This window comes from Sebastes umbrosus, chromosome 3, assembly GCF_015220745.1.
Source record: "Sebastes umbrosus isolate fSebUmb1 chromosome 3, fSebUmb1.pri, whole genome shotgun sequence".
NCBI lineage: Eukaryota > Metazoa > Chordata > Actinopteri > Perciformes > Sebastidae > Sebastes > Sebastes umbrosus.
In genome coordinates, this window is record NC_051271.1 from 39608893 (window position 1) to 39632707 (window position 23815).

Here is a 23815-nt window from a genome sequence, read left to right on the forward strand (position 1 = left end):
GGAAGTAAATGAATGACTCGGTACGTTCTCCCTTTGGGCTTCTAGCAGGCAAACGCAGACTGACACTCGTACCTGTCCTGTGTTGTAGCTGTTGACGATAACAGCCAATATGAAGACAGCCATGGTTCGATGCTCTGCCTGAAACAAAGATAGGAACCGTAAGATCTTATCTTATATGAGCAGATCTACTTTCACACTACTGACTGAAGCTTTTCTGTTCAACTCCTTTCAATAAAGTAATGTGTCGTAAAAGGAGAGATATATCCCTTTATGTTAAACTCACTGGCATGTAACTGTCGGCCAACACCGACAGGAAGTACTTGTGTCCGTTGTCTTTCACCAGGTCAGCTTGACATGACTGCAGAGACAGACAGAGAGATAGAGAGACAGAGAGAGACACAGAGGAGGTTTCACTTCATCGCAGATGTTGCTTAAGGTCATTTTCCACTCATACAGCATGCCATAGGGACTATTTGTTCTTTTCTCCCATGGCGGCGCCTCCAAACTATGAATTCATACTGATGGAACGCTGTTGAGTGTTTTTATTGAAAATTTCCTAAAATAGGCATTTGGGAAAATACCTACCTTAAAGAGATAGTTTGGGTGTTTTGAAGTTTGGTTGTATGAGGGACTTATCCGCAGTCAGTGTCAGTGTACTGTCATGGGAGCAAAGCAATGTACTGCTGTGGACGGGGGGGGGGGGGCAGCAAAATGGGTTTTAACCGGCTAAAAAAATCAATGTACGCTATATTTTGAATATTTTCACCGCTTTACCTTGCAGTTAGACAGATCTTTCTGACGAGGAACTGAAGCTGTTACCTATGCTCTCTTCAGAGCCACCTGACTCCTTTGACAAAAACAGTCATTTGACCTGGCAGGGGTCGCTGGTCTGCCGCTGCCTCCATTGGTTAGTTTGTTTGTGTTATTGTGTGACTTTGGTGTTTTAAAGGGGTTAGGACCGTCTGACGGCAAGGTAAAGCGGTGAAAATATTCTGTCATAACATAAAGACACACCATAACACAGTATGTAGAACATCTGAGCAAAAAAAGTCACTGATATCAATTTGTTTTAGGTGTCCACAGCAGCACATTGTTTTGCTCTCATGCTGGTACTCCTGTCTGTTTCTCCAAACTGGGGGCGTGCGGACCGTTATCCACTGTAGTAAAACCTCATACAACCCCACTTAAAAACACCTGAACTATCTCTTTAAGGTTAACATTGTCATTTGAAACATATTACTGACAGTCTTTTGCAAAAATGAAGTAATATTTCACTCCGCAGAAAAACAAAAACATTGACAAATTGTAGCAGCTTTACCAATTTCAGATTTGATTTCTGAATCAAACAGACCAACCAAGAATCAACATCGAATTGTTAATTTGCCAAACTGTCTGACCCCAATTATATTGCTTTATTAAAAGCATGCAGTGACATAAAATAAATCTACTATGTGCTTGAGCGTACCTGCTCTTTCAGTCATTGCAAAGTCACCAGTGCAAATATATATATATATATTTCTGCCCATAACATCATTGTGCACGCATTCACACCAAATGACACTGAAACACCTTTTTTCTTAAATATTATTTTTCTTTCATTCCTGGCGCTGGTCATTACGTGTAGCAGACAATAAACCTGTGACGTAAAAAACCTGATAAACAAAAACCTAACGGCAATACGGGTTTAGAAATGATGAGGCGGCATGATTTTAATGTTTGTGAGTGTTTTACATAACTTACACTGTCCACAGCGAGGATTTTAGCCCAGATGAAAACCAGCAGGGGACGCAGCTCTCTGGCTGAGCTCTGGAGCAGCTTTAATACGTAGGGGAAGATCCCCACAGAAAGGGCCTGGAAACACACACACAGAGTACTGGTGTTTATAGAACAGTATTGATATTGCAGTTATGATCCAGGCCTTGCCGCTGAATGTGTTTGTCTGTTTGACCACCAAGACACACCTGTGGTCTGAAATGTAAACGTGTACACAGGGATGTGATCTAACGGAGCAGGAGCTGGGAGGAGGATCGCAATTTTGACTTGAGTTCAAATGTCTGTCCTTTGTTACAGTAAGATGAGCCTTTTGGAGCATTCAGTATGCTACCAACTTGGACTGAGAGTGACGGCTTATGTCAAATTTAATAAGTTATACAATGTTGTAAGAACAGTATTACTGTGTATATTTCAAGAAATGCAAATAAGTGAATTAGCAGTATTATTCTGGCTTGCCCGGTTCTTTTTTTTTTTTTTCTCATTTTAAGACAGGACTTTGCAGTCTGTTTAACAAGCAACTGATTTTCTGTTCAACATAGTAGTAGGGCTGAAGAATTGGGCGATACAATAGGTATCATGATACAGGGGCTATGATTCAATATATTGCGATGCAGTAAACAAGGCGAGATATTGCCAGTTTTTAAAAATCTAGTTTTAGGAAAAGTGTCATAACATAAAGACACACCACCATACAGTATGTAGAAAATCTGAGCAAAAAAAGTCACTATGAAAAATGTCTACTATGGGGACTAACATCATTACACATAAATACAATTGGACTTCCACAAGAGTCTCAGCTTTACAGTCATACCCAATTGATGTAATTCCAAGGCTGTTTAGAGACCCCGGTATGCAGAAATATTCAAATACACCATTTTAGAATAGGAGATTATACTGCATGCAAATCTGCATGTGATTATCATGAAGTGGGCGTGTCTGTAAGGCGGAGACTCGTGGGTAGTACCTATATTGAACCCATTTTCATTCACATATCTGGAGGTCAGAGGTCAAAGAACCCCTATGAAAATGGTCATGTCAGTTTTCTTTTTGACAAAAGTTTGTGCAACTTTGGAGCGTTTTTTAGCCTCCTTCACAACATGCAAGTATGATATGGTTGGTACCAAAGGATCGCTGAATCCTTTTAAAATGACCATTATTTTAAAGCATTTCAAACAGGCACACTATCTTAACGTACCAGACTGACGGCCCAGGGACCCAGATCCAGGAACCGTCCGAGCAGGTCTAGAGCTCGTAGCCTGTGCACCTGACTGAGGAGGACCTGGAGGAGAGCAGAGGTCAGAGGTCAACAGTGCTGCCTCCAAACCAAGAGGAAGCCTGGGATTAAAGGAGGAAGAGGAGGAGGGAGGAAGGACAGCGGGAGAAACGGCAGAGAGGGTGAGGAGGTGGAGTGAAACAGGTGGCTCTCGCACCACTACCGCTAACACTCTGGCATCAGGTCGTGCTTGTTTACTCAGTGCGTGTGCACAAGCATGCATATGTGGGCGATTGGGTGCGTCCTCTTGGCTGCAATTTCACTTGATACAGGTTTAGGACAATACCTGTGTGTGTGTGTGTGTGTGTGTGTGTGTGTGTGTGTGTGTGTGTGTGTGTGTGTGTGTGTATGTGTGTGTACCTGTATGGCCAAATGGGATCATGATGTAGCAGTTTTGGCCAAGAATTATTTTAAGGAGGCATATGGTACATGCTAAAAATGTATATGTGTGTGTAATTTATGCAGCATTAAGCTCAGTGCAGCACACAGTGTGTGTGTGAGGACTGGACCCCGGTCCACACCCATGTGACTGTCCCACAGTGTGTGTGGGAACAAGCATATGGAGGAACCCAGGTCCACACACACTCATACACTTCCACCAACACATTATGTATTATTAGCGCACTCCGTGACTTTATCCTGGTGAGCGTGACCACACTAACAGAAGGAAGTCGGGGGAAGACCGGCCCAGGGTTACCTCCAGCTCCAAGGAAGAGCGTGGGAACACGGACATTTGTGTGTAGGTGCGTGACGTAGGTGTGTGCTCTGTGAGAATAAGAAAGGCAACAAGCAAGGATACAATCTAAACCTCTTCTGATCCAAGCTTGAAAAAAATCTCTTTTTCTTTTTGTTGCATCTTTTCAAACTGATTGTACGGAAGCCCCTCAGCGCAAGTGAGAGAAAAAAATTCTGGTGATCCATATTTGAAGTCTGATCTGGAGAGGTGGTCTCAGACCTTTTCCAAGCAAATCCTAGAGCAGTTTGATTGCAGTGAGAACAGAATCCACCCAACTGCACAGGTGAGGTAAAAGGCAGGTTAATGTGAGTGGGAGAGGACTGACTGACTTGGAATTCTGCAGAAGTCCTATGTTTACTTGACATCTGGGCCGAAGAGAACATACAGAATATGCTAAATAAAGTCCACAAAAATAGTGACGTTTATAAAGTAATCCGAGATAATCTGGAGGAGAAGGGATTCATGCGCACAGTAGGTCAGTGCCCAATCAAAGTGGACAAACTTCAGCCCTTCTCCTTCGTACACGCCCCTCAGCAAATTGATTTTTTTTATTTGGTCTGCTTTAATTTGTTCACTGTGAAACTAAACCAGACTAAATAGAAAACAAACCATGTTTTCTTCCAGGTGAGTTTTTATTTCTCCATGCACTAAACACAAGCTACATATATTATGTGTCAGCAAGTTATGTCAATTAAAACTGACCTGAAAAATGTTCTGTCAAAAAAACAGAAACACTTAATAATAATAATAATCGTCATTTATGAGTGGTACATTGATAGTTCATAGTTTATTAACTTTATTAATTTTACTGTTAACTGCAATGATAATTAATGTTTACTAATAATTAGCAATGTCATAATTTATGTTATTTTATCATTAGTTTGTGAAATACTAAATACTTAGTTTATAAATTCTATATTGTATCATAGCTGATAAGAGACAATAACAATGACATTCTGATTACATTAGTAAACTATTTATTGTTGTACACATAATAACATTTTATGTTATATCAAGTTTTTCTTAATAATTACCAAATGATTTGTAAACATTTAAGATAATGTTTGTAAAACATCTATAAATACAACGTAAATAGATGGACCAGAAACCAATTATTAATCACTGACAAAGTATTAACTATCTATGTAAATAATGTTTAGTGACGTTTTACAAAGTATTTATTAACCATTTAACAAGGTATTACAATCATCAGTTGCAACTAGTCATCAAAATATTGTTTTCAACGGTTTACAAACCAGCTACTAATTATTAACAAAATGTTACAAATATCCGTCTATGTAATGTTTATAGATGCTTTACAGACAATTTCTTAAAGGTTTATGAATCATTTGGTATTCATTAACAACTACTTATATATATAGTATATAAAATGTTATGTGTGCAACAATTAACTGTTAAAATAACAAATTATAGCATTACTACTAATAGGTAAAGATTATTAATTATCTTTTCATGGTTTGTTAACAGTAAAATAACTATTAACTACATTTTAATTAACCATCAATTTACCATTTATAAATGGTGGTTATTATAAAGTGTTACTAAAAAAAACACCTGCCAATACTTTTGTCATAGGTGAAAAAAATTTACTTAGATAAATGATGCTGGCAAAACCTTTTTCCACCTGTTCATAAGTTATAAACACAGGAGAGAAAACTATTTAGATCAGACTTAGAAAATGGATCAACATAATTTTTTTTCTGACTTGCCTCTCAGGGCTTCCGTAAATTTGCCCGAGACAGTGAATATTTTCCACCCAGTCACAGACACATAAGCATATTTTATGCACATGATTAAAACGCATCAACATAAATGTACATTTGATCAAAGCAAGGATAAAAATCCCTGAGCAATGCTGCTATATTAAAATGTGTGAGAATGTGTGTGTGTGCATATTTGTCTCTATTCCTTATTTGCGTAACACCTTGACTGCAATCTCCTTTAGTGCGATGAGTAAGCACTTTGCATCATCGTGCTGTGAGACACGCGGCGTGTTGTTATTATATGATGCACATGCATACCTTAATCTCGTCACTGAGGCCTAATGCCAAATGTGTGTGAGTGTGCTGCCGTTGCCGTAACATGAACATTTGTGAGACCTTGTAATCCCTTTGCAAATTCTGTTAATCCTTCTAGGATGAAATGGCTGTTGTCAAGACAACGCCGCACCGTATCTCTCATCCCTGAGCTCTGTTGTTCTCCCTTTGCTCATTACATTAAAAAGCATTATTGATGGAGTGCTCTCCGTTGCCCGTTTCTTGTTGCTCATTGCATCTTTCAAATGGAGCCAGATTATATATTTTGGCAATAAATCCTCCAAGAATACGCTCATCTTTTAACTTCATTCTTATGCAACTGTGTGCTTAAAAGGGTATTAAACCTGTTTATGTGTCCATCCGTTACATCAGAGAGCGTGAAGGAGCCTTGAGATTACTCTGCCCTCGCGGCGTAAAGCTGCATAATGTTGCGTAATCTTAAAGGCTATTGCTGCTTTTACTTCCTCTCTTTTTAAGACCACATCAACAGCACACACACACACACACACACACACACACACACACACACACACACACACACACACACACAAACACACACACACACACAAACACACACACTCGCACACACGCTTGCACACACGCATCCCTTCACACGCCATCCAGCGCTCCCCAATCAGTCTGCCTTTTCCTTGGCTTTTAACGGCTCCCGACAGAACTGCTGTATGGACGGGCTGCGGTTCGCAGTGTGCTGAGTCAGCAGGAAATTACCATCCAACACGGACACCACCACTACGCTGTGATATAATACAACACCACGACTGTACAACCCCACGGGATGGAGGTGGTGGTGGGAGGAGGAGGAGGAGGAGAGAAGAAACTAACATCCAACTGCTGTAACTCAACAGCTGACGCACACAGCGAGGTTTTAGCAAGACTTCACCCCAATTAAAGCATCCCCAACAAATGTAACACCACTACAGGGAACACGGCAGCCACTGGCCTTGTCACAGGCTTTGTTGCAGGGTTGTAATGAAGAAAACTGGCCTGCAAATGCTGAGCTCAAATTACATCAAGGAATTTGCAGCGCATATCTCACTTTTCTGCTGGCAGACCTAAAGTGGCGGCCTGGAGGTGTCTGGTATAAAGGAGGAGGGGGATGAAGATAAATAAAGGGAGTGGCGAGAGGTAACAGCATAAAAAGTATTGCTGTAATGGTAATATTCTAAGCTAACGGTGGACTCGTGGCAGGTGATGTGTGTGTTTAATCAAAATGCTCTTGCAGCGGTTTGCTCGTGCATAATGGAGAATGAAGCCCTTTGCAAACATGGAATCTGCAGCATCGGTGGATTCAACTATCTGTTAAAGAACATTTCAGCATTCAAGCATAGGTCTCAGCTACATAAATGATTGATTGGCGACGTGAGCGAGGTAAGGCTACCGACAGAGCGCTTCGTTTCAAATCTGTACATGAACAGAATAAAGAGAGAATATTGGAGTGTGAATACTGCTGTCCAGAGAAACTTAAAGGGGACTTATCATGCTCATTTTCAGGTGCGTACTTGTATTTTGGGTTTCCACTAAAACATGTGTGCATGCTTTAATGTTCAAAAATTACCTCATACCTGCTGTGGTGCAGCACCTCTTTCACCTTCTGTCTCTGTTTGAGCTCCTGGCCCCACCCTCTAGGAAAGCTAGAGGCTGCTCTGATTGGTCAGTTGGCCCACTGTTATGATTGGTCAACCCAACCAAACTCTTTGGACTCCACTCCAGCTCTACTCTAACTAGCTTTGCTTGAGGGCGTGTCAAACTAGGGTCATTGTAGGTAAAATATATAAGAATTACGGAGCCGACTGAGGGGGGAGGGGGGGGGGGGGGGGGGGGGGGGGGGGTTTATATTGAGAGAAAACAACCGATTAAAGTAGTAAATAAGTAGTACATTTACGAGAAAAAAACTCAGTATCAGTATGTTGTTTTCTTCTGAATAGGCCTGATTCACGGCAATGTCTCTTCAAAGTCCAGATGCCAGTAGTATTTCCATATTGCTAAATCCAATTGCAAAGTATAATTTGATTAGTTCATACACTGCAGGCATAACACACGGCAAGCGGTGGCATCTGTGGTGTGTGAGGTTAATCCAACCTTGAAAAGTGAAGCGAAGTGTTTCCTTGACATAAAATATATTTGTATTTCTTTTCTATTCAATTTGTGAGATTTTTCTTGCAAATTTACGACTTTGTAACCTCGAAGAATATTCAGATTTTTTTTCTCGTAAATTTCTGAGTGTTTTTCTCTGAATAGGTTTAAGTAATATATAACTACTTGAAAGTATCAAAACACTCAATCCACAGATAAATACACACAGCCCGTATTCAGAAACTGAGCATTTAAAACAAGCCGTTAGGATTTCTGTCCATTTGTGATGTCACAAATCTACAATATTTAGACAATTTCACAGTTTTAAATGTAAACATTCTAAATGTGTTCCAGTTTATTTCCTATTGCAGTGTATGTGAATGACATCAGCTGACAGAATGTAAACATGGACCCAAGCTGTTGCCTAGCAACGCAATTCCGTTGCCATTTCGTTAAAATGCGCTAAAACGGAGTGTTTCAGACAGAGGGTGAATACAGGTATATTAAGACAGACAGTATGAGAAAAATAATGTGTTTTTTGAACATTAAAGCATGTAAACATGTTCTAGTAGAAATCCAAAATACATGCATGAACCTGAAAATGAGCATAATATGTCCCCTTTAATGTCCACTGTTCAGAATTATTTCTTAAGGAATCACTCTATTAAAATCACACTTGATTTTTGACTTCGTCCACTAGTTCTCTTTGTATGCTTTGTATTAATGTCATGCTAATGAACCAAACTGAAACTGAAACACTGAAATCAAAAGAGAGAAAGAGACTGGAAGTGTGTGTGTGTGTGTGTGTGAGTGTGTACCTGCAGTACGATTGGGAGCTGCTCAGGAGGGTTTCTGTTTTCCACTCCCATCGTCAACCACACCTGGAACGCTGTCAGCTGCTCTGCAAAGAAAGGACTGTGCTGTGGACACAAAACACACATACGTTTATCACCATTTGAAAGAATTCATTGTGCTTACTCATTCCCTCTCTCTCACGAGGTAATGAGCCAGTCTGCAGTGACTAGCTTATCATTTCAGAAGAGCCCTGACACAATGAGCTCAGAAGTGACACTGCACTGCAGTAACCACATAAATCCTGATCTATCATGATCACCTCCCTCTGTCTCTCTCTCTCCTCGCTGCCATGGCAGTTTGCCTGATTGATTGGCTGCTGGCCGCAGAGTTTTTGATCACGCCGAGTGTTAATATTGCAACAGGAATTATAACAGCGTTGTGTAGACTGTTGATGGATGTGGAGAGGGAAAACATCAACGCTTCGCGGCTGGATTGCTAAATTAATTTATGCATAATCAAAGCTACACACTCACATACTCACTGATACACCAAAACAGTGGTGTGTGGTGGTTAAAGGCCGAGGTTAGAGATTGAGCTCCTGTTTTTAGAACATCTGAAATAGTGGCTATAATGTTGTATTTTAGGGCAGGAACTAGGGCTGTGTATTGGCAAGAATCTGGCGGTACGATAGGTACGATATGGTACGATACGGTACAATACGGTACGGTGCGGTACGGTGCGGTACGGTGCTATGCGATACGATGCTATGTGATACAATGCTATACAATATGATACAGTATAGTAGGGTGCGATAAAATACGATACATACGGTAAAATTTTGCGTAACTTTGGAGCGTTATTTAGCCTCCTTCGAGACAAGCTAGTATGACATGGTTGGTACCGATGGATTCATCAGGTTTTATAGTTTACTATGTTGCCGGTATCTTCACTCTAGCTTTAAAACTGATCCTGCTAGAACCGCAAAATCGCAAGTTGCGTTAAAGCGTTAAAGAAATTTGTAACGTTAAAACAAATTTGCACTAACATGTAATTATTGTATTAACTTTGACAGCCCTAGTTTTTTTAACTATTCATACTGCACACAAAAACAAATACAAATGTTCATGGTGAGGGGGTAGTATGGGGTGCAGTATTGCCACTACTCAATAATTATCAAGAGTAGAACATAAAACTGAATTTGTAAAATCTAATATGCACTATATTTTTACTGCATCTCTAAATTCAACTGTGACAGAGACCAAGAAAATGAGGTAAACAGTTGAAGCACATCAGAGAAGGATTAAAGGCTCCGGAAAGAGGGAGCGAGACAGAGAGGGAAGATATCCTTTAGTAGTCCTCAGAGGCTCAATTACGGAGCCGGTAAGTGTTTTCGGCCCCAGTGCAGGAGAGAGGGGAGGGGGATCGAAGGATGGAAAACTGCCCCTGGGGGAGCGATGGAGAAGACGCCCACCTCCGAGAGGCCAGGTGGAGGAGAAGAAAGGCCCAGATAAAAGTGCTAACATCGGGCAAAGCCGCTCCGGTCCCACTTTCTCTGTTGTCAGAGTTTTCTGATTACAAAGCACATGTTGCTGCTCTCTGGTCTGGTGAGTGTCTGCTCACACTCTCACACAAAAATGCCAAGTGTTGACCTAGATATCTTCAGTCATCATCTGTTCAATCAGCCGCTTGCAGCGTGTTTCCATTACACTCAGCATCTCCATCACAGTCCCCTGTCATGTCAGTAAATATCAATAGAAACTGGCTCAAAGTGCAGGGGCCAGTGGTTTCAGCAACTATTTTTTATTTGACACTCGCGCTTGAATTATTAGACCTGACGTTTCACAATGTTGTCCACTGGGAACGACTGAGTGTGTGTGTGTGTGTGTGTGTGTGTGTGTGTGTGTGTGTGTGTGTGTGTTTAGATGAATAGAGACGCTGGTGGTGGAGAACTTGCAGTGCAAACAAGAACTGTTGATATTTACAGGCGTTGAGTGGTGGACAGATCCGAGATGAGAGCCATCCATCAACGCTAGATAACCAGTAACTACTGACCGATACAAATGGAGCATCTTTCCACCTTTCAAGCTGAAGCTGAAAAAAGGTTTGTTTTTCTCTCACACACACTTACTCTGAAGGCAGTGCCCTCCTCAATGATGGTAGGCAGCTGAGAGAGGCAGATGTCCACGGCCAGGTCCCACGCTTGCCTGTAGGGAGGTGACAAACACACACCACAGTAGAATTAGGCGTGGGCGTCATACCCGTGGGTGTTGCGACACCCGCGCTTTCACAGAAACATGATTTCACACCCCCGCACTTTTTCCTGAGATGAAACAAAACTAAAATCTGTAAAAAACAGTGTTTCAGAGAATGAGTTTTCTATACAGGAAAGGCTATTGGTCAAGTTAGATTGATTGAACGATCATTCAGCCAATCACAGCCACTTTCCCAACCCACCAGAGGCCTTTACTATGAAGTGAGTTCATCATAATCATGGTATCTTCTCCATATCCATATCTAACAAATGCAGTCCCGCTAAGTGTCCTACGACGGTGGTTATCAACTCGGCAAGTCAACTCAGGGTTTCTCTATCTGGCTAAGAGCGCGAACACGTAAAAGGGGTGGAGTTTGGAGCATCTGACCAATCACAAACATGGACAAGTCTACTGTCAGCAGAGCGGCATATTTTACAAACAAAGAGCAAACTATAAGCTATAAACACAAAGAAGTTAAACACATAATCCAGACTAATAGTAACACAGTTTTTACTCGCCAAGATTTTGCGTAAGTTTGGAGCGTTATTTAACCTCCTCTAAGACAAGCTAGTATGACATGGTTTGTATCGATGGATGCATCAGGTTTTCTAGTTTCATATGATACCAGTATCTTCACTCCGGCTTTAAAACTGAGCTCACTACAACCTCAGAAATATCGATTGCATTAATGCATTTAAGAAATTAGTGATGTTAAAACAAATTTGCGTTAACGCATTATTATGGCGTTAACTTCAACAGCCCTAGCTTATTTAATTTAATGAGGAGAAAATTGATGACAAACTGTAATCTGCAAAGTAACTAAAGCTGTCAGACAAATGTGGTGGTATAGAAAGTCCAATATTGGCCTCTGAGATGAAGGAGAGTAGAAGTATAAAGCTGCATGAAATGGAAATGCTTAAGTAAGGTACAAATACCTGAAAGTTATACTTAAGTACAGTATAACACTAGTTACATTCCACCACTGTAGCTGTCATTATTTAGCAGTAAATGTAGAAATGCATGGCATTCATTTTGATTTGGCATGTAACACAGACTGGAACGGGGGCTGCAGGCGGGGGAGTTGCGGTGCTCACGTCCTACCTCTAGAACACCCACACTTCTCAAATGACTGCTCCACCCCTGGAATTATGTAATAAGGAGTAGCCCGAAAACAGCACACATTTGTTGCAATTCAAAAAGAATCTCATTACAAAGGCGTTTCAGCACTAAGACCCTCGTTCACTGCTTTCCCTTCCGCACTCTCATTCTCCTCAGCTCACGTTTTAAATTCCCAGCCCAAGGTCCTGGAGAGGGCAGCATGGAGCCTTTAATCTCTTTCTAAACACCAGCATTCTCTCGTGGTCATCATATCTAATTCATGGGGTTATGAAACTCCTTCCATACCTTATCGCAGCTTCTCTAGTCTTTCTGTCTGTCTCTCTTTCCCGCTCCTTTTTTCTTGCAACAAATTGAGCTCAGGGCCTTGATGGGGCTTTTCCCTCTCAGTTAGCATGAGTTAAGGGTTGAGTCACGTTCCCAGAGTAGATGCACTGCGATGTAATGTGATGCTGAGTGACTGACGCGGAGCTCACTCTGTCTGACAATCTCTCTGCTGCTTAAACAGCTTTCCCCAGAAGTTGGGAGCAATATAATAGAGTGGCACTTTCAGTCACCTGCACAGTGTTAAAGGGTCACTTTGGTATTTTTCAACCTGGACCCTCTTTTCCCATGTTTTTGTGTCTAAGGGCGTTTTCACAAGCCAAAGTCTGTTTGGCTAGACCGAAGCAGAGTGAAATTGATACTTTTGGTTCACTTTCTGTTTAGTGTGGTTCGTTTTCACAGGGCACAATTTTAAGTGGACCAAATTAAAAAAAAAAATAATTCAGAGGGGCGTGTACGAAGGAGCGACTTTATCATTTTTGTCTCGAGAGCTGCCACTTCTGTGGGAATCACAGACTTCTCTGGTTTACCTGCAATGACATAAACGTCCCTATTTTTGTGGACTTTATTTAGCATGTTCTGTATTCAGCTCAGATGTCGAGCAAACATTAGACTTCTGCAGAAGTCCAGGTCAATCCTTTCCCACTCAGCCCGCAATCCCCTGCGGTTTGGTTCACTTCCTGCCATTGGGTGGGATTACGTTCTCACTGCGATGAAGAGCACTAGTGTTCGCTTGTAAATGGTTTGAGGCCACCTCTCGCAAGCAGTCTCAGACCAGTTGTTTTGGTCTGCACCAGAGTATGATTACTGCTTTCACAACGGCCCAAACGAGCCGCACCAGAGTTTGATTAAAGCGGACTGTTTTGTTTTAATCAAACTCTGGTGCGGCTCGTTTGGGCAGGCTTATAAAACTGCCCAAGTGACTAATGGGGACAACTATTTCTGAAATTGGTCCGGTATTGAGGGAGAGCACTGCAGATGGCAGCCGCTAAACAGGCTGTAATGTAATAATATCGGGCAATTCCGCACCATCCATGTACGTCCTCCACTAAAAGTGGTTGTTCTTGCCACTGAGAGGCTCAGATTGTTATAAGAAGTGTCTGACAACATGCTGGAAAGGACCCTACAGAGAAATACAATGTTTTTCTCTACCTTTCACTTGACCTGGTCTGTTTGGTATTGTGTCATGTGACTTGTTGCCGTAAGACAATGGTGGAAACGTGAGTGAAAGTTGGAGAGAGGCGTGCCGGTGTTGTCAGAGTTTGTTGTGTTGGACTACAGAAAGCATAGCTTAGTGCTATCGAAAAGATTTTCAATGTCACGGCTGAATATTTGAACCACTTTTAAATTGTTCTAAAAGTCAACAAACAGGCAATTTATTTCAGCATTCATGTCAGCTGGTACAAGTTCAGGCTAAATGGGAGAAAATAGAAAGTCAGCAGGCCTTCCAGCTAAAAACTGTCAACAGTGCAATACAGACATTACTGCATTATTAAAAACAGGTGTTAACATTTGTCCAAGGTTTTTGCTGCCATATAAAGGTCTGACTTTAGAGATATTACTTACTGGTTGAACCACAGATTTTCCAACAGATTTGAAGAAAATACCTCTGCTTGTATTTGTATGTATGTTGTATTTCCATTACATTAAACTATAAACCACTAAAAAGATACACATGTCAGTGTAGCATTTTGTGAATTAGTTTTGTTCCATTTAACTTATTTGCTGAGCATCTGCTACGGTAACTGCTTGTTTACAACATTGCTTCAAAATGACTAACATACCAGTTTACTTGAGTCCAAATGGTAGTTATTAATTGAGAGGTAAAGTCATTTACAGACTGGAACCAGTAACCCTTCGGTAGGTTTATTGTGTGTGAACAAAATATGCAAGGCTATGGTGGTTATACTTTTCCAATCAAGGCTGATAAGCAAAAGTTACACAGTGTCAGAATAAAATGTCTCAGCTATTGTCCGTGACGGTGCCCACATCATATTGTCTTATCTGGATTGACTGCTGCTAAGCAAATGATTTCCACTCAATGGAAACCTCATTCTCTCTCCATCACACTTGACTTTAGTTTTTTTTTCAGAATGTCATCTACTTGGAGCTTTCTACGTGATGAAGTAGTGGTGCCACTGAATGTGCTATTAACTCGTATGGCTGCTGATTCTTTGGTAAAATGCCTGTGTAAAGTCGGAATAATGCGTTCTTACTCATCTGGATTTGATTTGATAAGCTCCTTTCTTCCCTTTAGGGACTCCGTATACTTTGTTCCTTTGGTTTTGCTCAGTATCTGTTTGTTCTGTTTTTGTTATGTGTTGTATGTTTTTTTACAACCCTGTCTCCTAAAAATAACGTTCCCATACAAGGGAACTGCATTATCAATTACGTTTTGATGGAAACATATTTTTCCCGGATTACGGTCAACATTTCAAACACGGGGTTAATGTTGTGAATTGAAAGGAAACTACTCGGTTAGATTTAGGTTGGATTTAGTATAGATTGTTTCATAACTTAAGTTAGGTACGTAAGTTAAAGTATGTTACATACCTGATGGAAGTCAAGTTACATATGTAAGTTTTGGTTTCACACAGGACACGAACAGCGGTCTCCTGGTTGAAAGTCCCATGATTGTTTGACCCATCCATCCACCCCGACCTCTTCGCTACGCGGACTTATGCGGACTATGATTAAAAACGTATCTTTGATGCGTCAATAACAAACATAATCCAGGAGAAAATAGATTTCCCAATTAACGTAATTTTTAGCAGACCAGGCTGTTTTTTAATATGCAATAAAAAGTTGATCAGAAAATGACATTCTAAGAGATTTAAAGGTCTTATTGATAACGTTTTCATTTAGACACATTTTAAAAAAAAAATACATCCACAAAGCCATTAGAAAGGTGCCAAATAAAAGTATGACTTTTCCTGAAAGAAAATATTATGATTGTGAAAGAATCAATTTAAAAGTTTTGGCGGGTCCCAAATGAATGTTTTGTTTATCTCTGTGGGAGATATCCGACGTTCGGTTCCCACTTCTATCAGGGCTTCTGAGCCAATAGTAACAACGTTGGTATCACGTGGTATCTCTGAGTCATCATTTAGTGTGGAAAACATGGATAAAGGGCTGAGACTGACGGTAAGTGTCTGGCAACGACTTGTGTTGAAGTAAATGCAATGGAATGGGAGGAGGGAGAATGAGACATCTAGTGGTGTTATCAATAGCACCTTTAACAGTTGAGGGCAGAGTTGGGTGTCGGAGAATGATTTCATCTTTTTCTTATTTTGTACCATGTTGAATGTTTCCAGTAGGTTATCTGCAAGTATCCACACATATAAGAAAGCACTGAAACAAGGAAATGTTGCAATACGCCTTTACATTTTCCTGTAATTAAAGTGGTAGTAGGCAGAATGTTTTTGGCATCATTTGGCAAAAATGCCATAATAACCTTTCAGCATATCGTAATTCAAGTGTTCTGAGAGAAAACTAGACTTCTGCTCCTCCTCATGGCTCTGTTTTCAGGCTTTAGAACATCTAGCCCGTGACGGGAGACTTTGGCCGGGTTATTTCAGAGAGAGAGTGTTCATTCAATATCATTCATTCATTTAATATTCTGTAACTGTAATGTCTATTTTACGCAAGAAATAGTCATTACAGTAACAGAATATTGATTCATATTTGATCAGCGCTGCCTAGTTTGACCGTTTGGACTCCAGCTCAGCTCTGATTGGTTGTTTTCCTGCGGTCTGTGAAATCTTGCAGATGCCATTAGGAGCACCGGAGGACACTGGAGGACACAGAGGAACATGATTTTTCAGATCACCAGTCTCATGCACTGAAGTCAGGATATAGTGACCCTTTTAAAAAAATAACTTTTTTAAAATCATATTTGCTCCATTTCTACCCCCTGCTGCTTTAATGGAAGTATTTGAGAGGCAAATAAACATTTTGGTCCTAACGTCCTTACAGACAAAATCAAGATGACACAATTAAAGGTCACTCATAAAATAACCAGCTCCAAACTAAATGTGCTTTCCTTCAACAAGAAAGTATCATAAAGGCATTTTTAGGTGCCATAACTGTACTGGGATTGGAATCTGTGTAGAAATTTTGCAAACAAATATCCATCCCCGCTGCTGTTTATGTAATCCAATGGTGAGGAAACAAGCAGATAGAGCGGTCTAATCAGCGACGACAGGGAGGAGGCTGCTGCACCGTTTGAGATGACAGCATTAACTCGGATGATGCCTGCCAATACGAATGAGTAACTCATCACCAAAACCTGTCTCTGTGTGTGTGTGTGTGTGTGTGTGTGTGTGTGTGTGTGTGTGTGCGTGTGTGTGCATGGTGTGCAAGATGAAGGGACGGCTGACAACAGAGGAGTGTAGGGAACCAGTTGCCGGCTGACTAAGCTCTTTTTCCTATCGCCTGCAGAGAGTGGTGCAGCAACGCGCACTCACAAACACACATACAAAGTAGACACACACCCACACTTTAACTGCCCACGAGGGAGTAATCAGCCTCGGGTTTATCTGCTCTCCCCTATTCTGCTCCATTTGAATAACAATTGCTGTTTGTGTACGAGCACTAGCATTGATCAACAAGCCCCCAAATTGCTTAATACCCCCTCTCCATCGTCCTCAGCCCTCCCACCCCCCCATCCATGCTGATCCAAACCTTTATTTTTCTACTCGCCTTTTATCTCTGCACTAACATTTTTTTATTGTTCTCTCAGTCTTGTTTCCTACACCTCTCTGTCGTTATTCTGTCCTCCTTAATACTGCATGTGCTGCTGGGAAACAAAGTGCAACTCCCAATTTCTTTGGCGGTAAACAGTGCAATATACCCACAATCTAAAATAATGGGTACAAGCGAGAAAGAAAGACTATTGCTTGCTCAAGGAACAAGGAGCAGCGTTCTTTAGAACAAGTGATGCCAGGGTGTTACACAACAAGTCGCTCCTCGAGGCAATGAGACTGAGAGAGCTTTCTCTTTTTCTTTTTTTTTTTTTACACGAGCCAGATAATGAGTGGGAGAGATGGAGGGAGGCATTTATAGAAGACCAAGAAGAGATACAATAGAGAGTGGGAGAAGTATTTGTGTAGCTAAAGGGAGATAGATGATGGGATCATGTTTCTTACACAGTGTGGAGGAGCATGTAAAGTCAATGGCTTTTCAGCACCTCTGTGTTATGGCCGTCACAGTTAACGCCATAATAACGCGTTATGGCATTTTTTTTTAACGTGACTAACTTCTTTAACACATTAACGCAATTTGTCATTTTTAGGCTGTAGCTAGAGTGAAGATACTCACATCGTATGAAACTATAAAAACTAATGAATCCATTGGTACCAACCATGTCATACTAGCTTGTCGCGAGGGAGGTTAAAAAACACTCAAAGTTACGGTAAGTTTTGGCGAGGAAATGTCCATTTTCAAAGGGGTCCCCTTGACCTCTGACCTCCAGATCAGTGAATGTAAATGGGTTCTATGGGTACCCACGAGTGTCCCCTTTACAGACATGCCCACTTTATGATAATCACATGCAGTTTGGGGCAAGTCATAGTCAAGTCAGCACACTGACACACTGACAGCTGTTGTTGCCTGTTGGGCTGCAGTTTGACATGTTATGATTTGAGCAATATATAATATAATATATAATAAATATATACATACATTTGCATAAAGCAGCATATTTGACCACTCCCATGTTGATGAGAGTATTAAATACTTGACAAATCTCCCGTTAAGGTACATTTTGAACAGATAAAAAAATGTGCGATTAATTTGCAATTAATCACAATTAACTATGGACGATCATGCAATTAATCGCAGTTTAATATTTGAATCGATTGACTGCCCTAGTCTGTATACAATTCTAGTAATAAGAATACAGATGATGATGATGAAAATTGTAAAATACTGCAAGAACTTCTACGGAAGCCCTGAGAGGCCGGTGAGAAAAGTGTCAAAAGTGTGATCTATTTTCTGGGTCCTATCTTACATCCCAGCACAAAGCAGCACAAAGCAGCACACAGCGCAGCGCAACTGTGTTTGCTAGTTTCAGACCGACATTTTCACGCCCAGCGCCCGCGTTGTCTAAGTAGCAAATACTATGTACTTGTGCCCATCTGTGCACCCATAGGTGTGTTGTTCTTAAAATGAGGTGTGGTCAGGCGCTTTGTGGCTCATTACTATCTTGAGGCAGCAGATTGCACCACTGACCAACAAAAACCTGCTCTAAAGTTAACAGCCTTTTTTATTAGTAGTAGTAGTAGTCATATTTCTATTATTATTACTGCTATTTCTATTATCACTCTATTACATTACTTGCTATTGATTATTGTTATTATTCCTATTTGTATGATATACTTATGTTATTGTGGATGCTCTCTCTCTCTCTATTAAAGGGCGCATTATTCAGACAATGCGTCAGCTTCACAGCGTGCGTACACTCTGCTTGTTACAGAGGAGCGCAGCAGCTCTTCTCCTCCTCAGTAAAATACAGTGTTGGTGCTAGAACGTTTTGATTTATTTTAAGATAAACACAAAATTGACGGCAGGTGACAATTCAGAATATAATAGAATAGAATGAAGTAAGGCTCTCAGGCGTTCTGTGTCGCTCAACCTGCGAGATTACGGGGCACACACGCCTCTATGGCGTCTCCTCTCATCATCCCTCTGTGTGTGCTAGCGTAGACGTAGGCTACTTCAAAGTTTGCGAGCCTTCTCCTCCTAAACGGTGGCGTTTTGAGGCTGATGAAGCCCATGCATAAAGCAGCTGCGGAGGATTCAGCTCAGCTGGTTCGAGCCCCCTGTGGGTTGCATCGGAAAGCAATACAGTTTTTATCACTTATCAATACATGTTTATCATATTTTGGCTAGTGATTATTATCATATAATTAATTTTGTTTTACAGATGACGTTTTTTAAAAGGAACTTCTCCTTTTTTCACCTTTTCTTAAGTCATAAACAGAGGAGAGAAAACAATTTAGATCAGACTAAGAAGACTAACTTATTTTGTTCCTCACTTGCCTCTCAGGGCTTCAGTAAACTTCTGTCTCAAGCTGTCTGTGTAAAAGGTACAACAATCTTAAACTCTTAGATTTGTGTTGTTTAATAATAAAAGAAGAAAAATATTTTGTGTAGACTGGTACAGTTTTATTTTTTGTTGTACCACTGCTTTTAACCTCAATCTGCCATGTCTACCACGGTTAGAGATGTCCAACATGCCTCACGGAGTCCTTAATATCCCCAGAGAACAGGTGTCATCTTGTAGTTTTCAGTCAAAGGTGGACATGTTCGGCTGCGGGTTGTGCATGCATGGGCGGTTGAAGCAACAGCAATGCCCTTATTCTGTATGCAACTTGTCTTGTGTCTGTCTGCGCGGCATTCAGGTGGACTGAGGCTGCTGTCAATGAAGACACTGCGATATCTGCCTCTGCTATGAAGCAGAGAGCAACACATGCTGCAACGCTAGAAATAGTCAACATACAGAAATAACTGAGATACAAAATTATGGAAATTGTACTGAGCACGAAGGAGGTGTATGCATATGCTCTACAGAAGCAAATAAAACACCTACATGTTTTGGCTCACACTTCCTCATCAACATATATTTTGAGAAGTTGTGAGAGTAATTAAAGCATTTCATTTAATTTTTCTGTTTAGTGTGATAAATGTGGCTTGAAATATGGGGAAACAATTTTAACTTAATATACTGACTTGTGTCTAAATGGCTGATGGGCCACTTTTGTCCTCGTTTTGCATGAATCAATTGGTGTAAATGGGAAATGATGCTCTACATCCGAGGTCTGACTATGATGCTCCAGGCAATAATATTGTGTATTCAAGTGCAGTGAAATCAATCCTATGAGCATGATGCTTCCTTCCTGTTAGCACCGTCCACTAGCAGGTGGCAACAGTGTCATACTAACAACCTGTGCAGAAACAAACCAGGCCTCCTAACTTTGATGTTTGTCTCTGATACAAATTATCTTTTTGTTACCACTTTCTAGTATGTACCCACAAGCACAAATACAGTACATGGTGCCTTCAAATGAAAATCGGAAGCTCGTGTTTACAACATGGGAAGTCGTGTACACAATATGCTTGGCGTTCAAGTGGTTAAGTTGTGAGAACACCGCTGCTAAGCAACGGCAACATTAACGTTACTGTCAGTGTCGTGAAGCCACAGAGGCAAACGATTTAGTAAGCTAGCAAGTGGTAATGCAAGGCATAATGACAGAGGAGAAAGATGAGGCTGTTGGGAATATCAACATTTTCCTCAGACCTATTATAAAATTACGAAGAAAAACATTATATGACTAAAATTACAGTATACTAACTTTTTATGCACCAAAAGATTAACCTCCAAGGCCTCCGCCATTTCTGACAATGTAAACACGTCCCAACTCGTGAACTCTGAGCTTTCACAAACTTTCCACTGATTAGGTCGTGAATACCACAAGAGGTTCATCGGGACTCTTCTCATGAACATGGTAAACACGACCCCATTTAAAGGCCCCAATATATACGTAGATGCCGCACTGGCTTTGAATTATACGCCTACGCCGCTGCCATAGTGGAGCAGTCAGGACTGGCCTGTAAACACATACAAGTTAAAGGGACTATTTGTAACTTTCAGAAATGCTTCTTAACAGCGACACCTGTGGCTGTGAAATCAACGAAAGTCAGCGTCGGGCTCGCGCTTGCTCGCTCTCAATATACCTGAACGAGCATCACTCAAAACAGTGAGGCGACACAAGTCAGCTAAAACCACAATATCACTCTATATTTCAGCTGCTTGGCAGTAATGTTAGCTGACCAGACGAAGGTCTCTCCATGAACATGATTTAGATCTGATCCTAGTGTTGGCTTTTCCTGCCTAAGTGCAGGCTGATGCAGCGGGGCTCTCCAGCGTGTCTCCCTGCTCTCTCCGCCCGCAGCCGGAGAGAGCAGAGGAGACACCGGCACCCGGTCGGAAACGAGAAGACAACGTAAATCTCCTCTAGAGCTCTGTCACTTCACAAGACACGGAAAACCTCTGTTGGTCTGGAGGAGCTGCAGCAGTTATTTCTGCACAAACGTCCCCTGTACATTCACTAGATATTCTCAGAGCTAAACTAACTCTTCTGCAGTGTGGAGTGAACGTGCGTTCACGTCTAGAGGTGAAGCGAGCTGAGCTGTCTGAGTGAAGGCGAGCAGGCATAGGAGGAGGGTACAGCGGCTATACGCGAACGCGCATGTGTGACGACCCGCTACATTTATGCGCGTACAAAGTTACAAATAGTCCCTTTAATAGTGGAGCACATTTCTGTTTCCATTTCAAAGAGTCGATTTTATATTCAAGCGTTTATAATCTACGTGGAGTACTGAAGGTTAAGACTCCCCTCACAAAAAAAAAAAAACGTTGTTAAAAAACGGTTCAGGAACGTGATGTTACTGCTTCCGGTTCATTGATCACTGGCCGGTGTGTCTGTTGATATGGTATTAAAAAGTCCTACTCTCATAACGCATTTTTCTTAAAGAATTTTCACATCATCAACATTGCAGTTTAAGTTACATCTTTACAAAACATTTGCATCCGTAGTTCATCAGATAAGAGCTAGGTAGCGTTTGTTATTGCTAGCTAATCCTCGACCAAAGCTAATGTTAAATTATACTATATCTTCATGTCTGACATAATATTGTGTTTAAAACTTGAAATTTATGATACAAATCTAATATCGCAAACAATAAAGCTGATGTCATGTCTTGGATTTTGGAACAGTAACATTAACTCTCAGCAAAATGAATTATTTTCCACCATGTAGGTAATTCAGTTCATTAGCTGATGTTGATACACACTCTCCTGAGCGTCAGCAGCGGTTATAGCCTGGTATCCACATTTTAAGTAACTGGAGACAAAACTTTCTTTTCTACTCCTCGTAGATCATAAATCCATGAATATTAAAACGACTTAACAACGTTATAGTGCTTTTGATTCAGAAAAATGGCAGCTCAACCGTTCACTTGTATGTGTTTACAGGCCAGACCTGACCTCCCCACTCTAGCGGCCACGCTGATGTATCGCATCAATGGGTTGAAGAGGCGAATGCGTTATCTACGTATATATACACATGTATGCCCACAAGTCTATTGGTGCCTTCAAATTAAACTTGTGAGCTTGTGTTAACAACATGGGAAGTCGTGTACGGGATATGCTTGGCTTTCGAGTGGTTACACCTCTGCAAAGCAACGGCAATATTAACGTTAATGTCGGCGTCTAGAAGCCACAGAGGCTAATGATTTAACAAGCTAGCAAGCAGGTAACATAATGCAGGAAATGCAAAGGCATAATGACAGAGGAGAAAGATGAGGACGTTGGGAATATCAACATTTTCCTCAGACCTATTATAAAATTATAAAGAATTACAATATACAACTAAAATTACAATATATTAACTTATTATATATTAACTTCCATGGCCTCCGCCATTTCTGACAACCTCAACAAATGTCACAACTCATGAACTCTGAGCTTTCCACTTAGGAGGTCGTGAATACCACATGAGGGCGTTCTTATGGAATCTTCCCGTTACCACGGTAAACACCCCTCCCCCCCCATTTGAAGGCACCATTTCTCTGTTCCATTCTCACACTATTTTCAACCACAGTTGTGCCTCCATCAGGAAAACTCATCCATTTTGTTTGTTGAGAGGATGAATGTCGATGTCATCCCTGTTAATTAATTCAAGAGAGAGATTGATCCAGGATGTTTAGCCTCACTTAACCTAACAACCGGACGCAAGGAACAAAATGACATCTTTCACCTGTCAGAACTGCTCTGTTTTGTTATGTTGGAATTGGTTACCGAGCCAGCTAGCCACCAAAACATCCAAGACTCACCTGGGTTTTGTTGAGAGTGAGGAAAGAGTGTGAAGCCAGTCGGCTAACAGGACGGGGAGGGAGAGGTGTTGTGTGCCGTCACCAACCCCGGCTGTTGTTGCTCAGTAATTAGCTCCGATGGGTAAGCTAGCTCCTTGTTAAACAACTGTCTTGTTTTCTATTTCGACCCATGCTCCATCCACAATCCACAATGTTTACAGTGGAAGATACAATAGAGCAACTTTGGAGTAGTTGGAAGGCACTTTGGATGAAACCAGCTAGCCATTAGCCCTGCTTCCAGAAGTCTGGGTCTTTGTGCTAAGCTAGGCTAAACATGTCTTAGACCCAAACCTTTGCTCAAAGCAGAAAGCCTGGCAACACTTTCAAATAACCAGCATTTGTAAAAGGTAAAATGATTGTTAACTATAAAATAAATTTAAACAAACAATTAATGATAATTCATGTTTACTAATTATTAGTGATGTTATAATTTCTGTTATTTTATCAGCAGTTTGTGTAA

The 23815-nt window shown here is 41.0% G+C and overlaps 1 protein-coding gene across 8 annotated transcripts in view; it reads right to left on the reverse strand.

Moving 5' to 3' along the window:
• The window catches only part of rptor (regulatory associated protein of MTOR, complex 1), a 263688-nt gene that overhangs the window by 82844 nt on the left and 157029 nt on the right, over positions 1 to 23815 (reverse strand). For all 8 annotated transcript variants that reach the window (XM_037764856.1, XM_037764854.1, XM_037764852.1 and 5 more), the window contains 6 exons: positions 10857 to 10932; positions 8752 to 8853; positions 2969 to 3052; positions 1741 to 1851; positions 284 to 358; positions 73 to 138 (listed from right to left, as the gene is read on the reverse strand). In XM_037764856.1, the coding sequence (XP_037620784.1) occupies positions 73 to 138; positions 284 to 358; positions 1741 to 1851; positions 2969 to 3052; positions 8752 to 8853; positions 10857 to 10932 (514 nt within the window). The remainder of the gene's footprint in view (positions 1 to 72; positions 139 to 283; positions 359 to 1740; positions 1852 to 2968; positions 3053 to 8751; positions 8854 to 10856; positions 10933 to 23815) is intronic.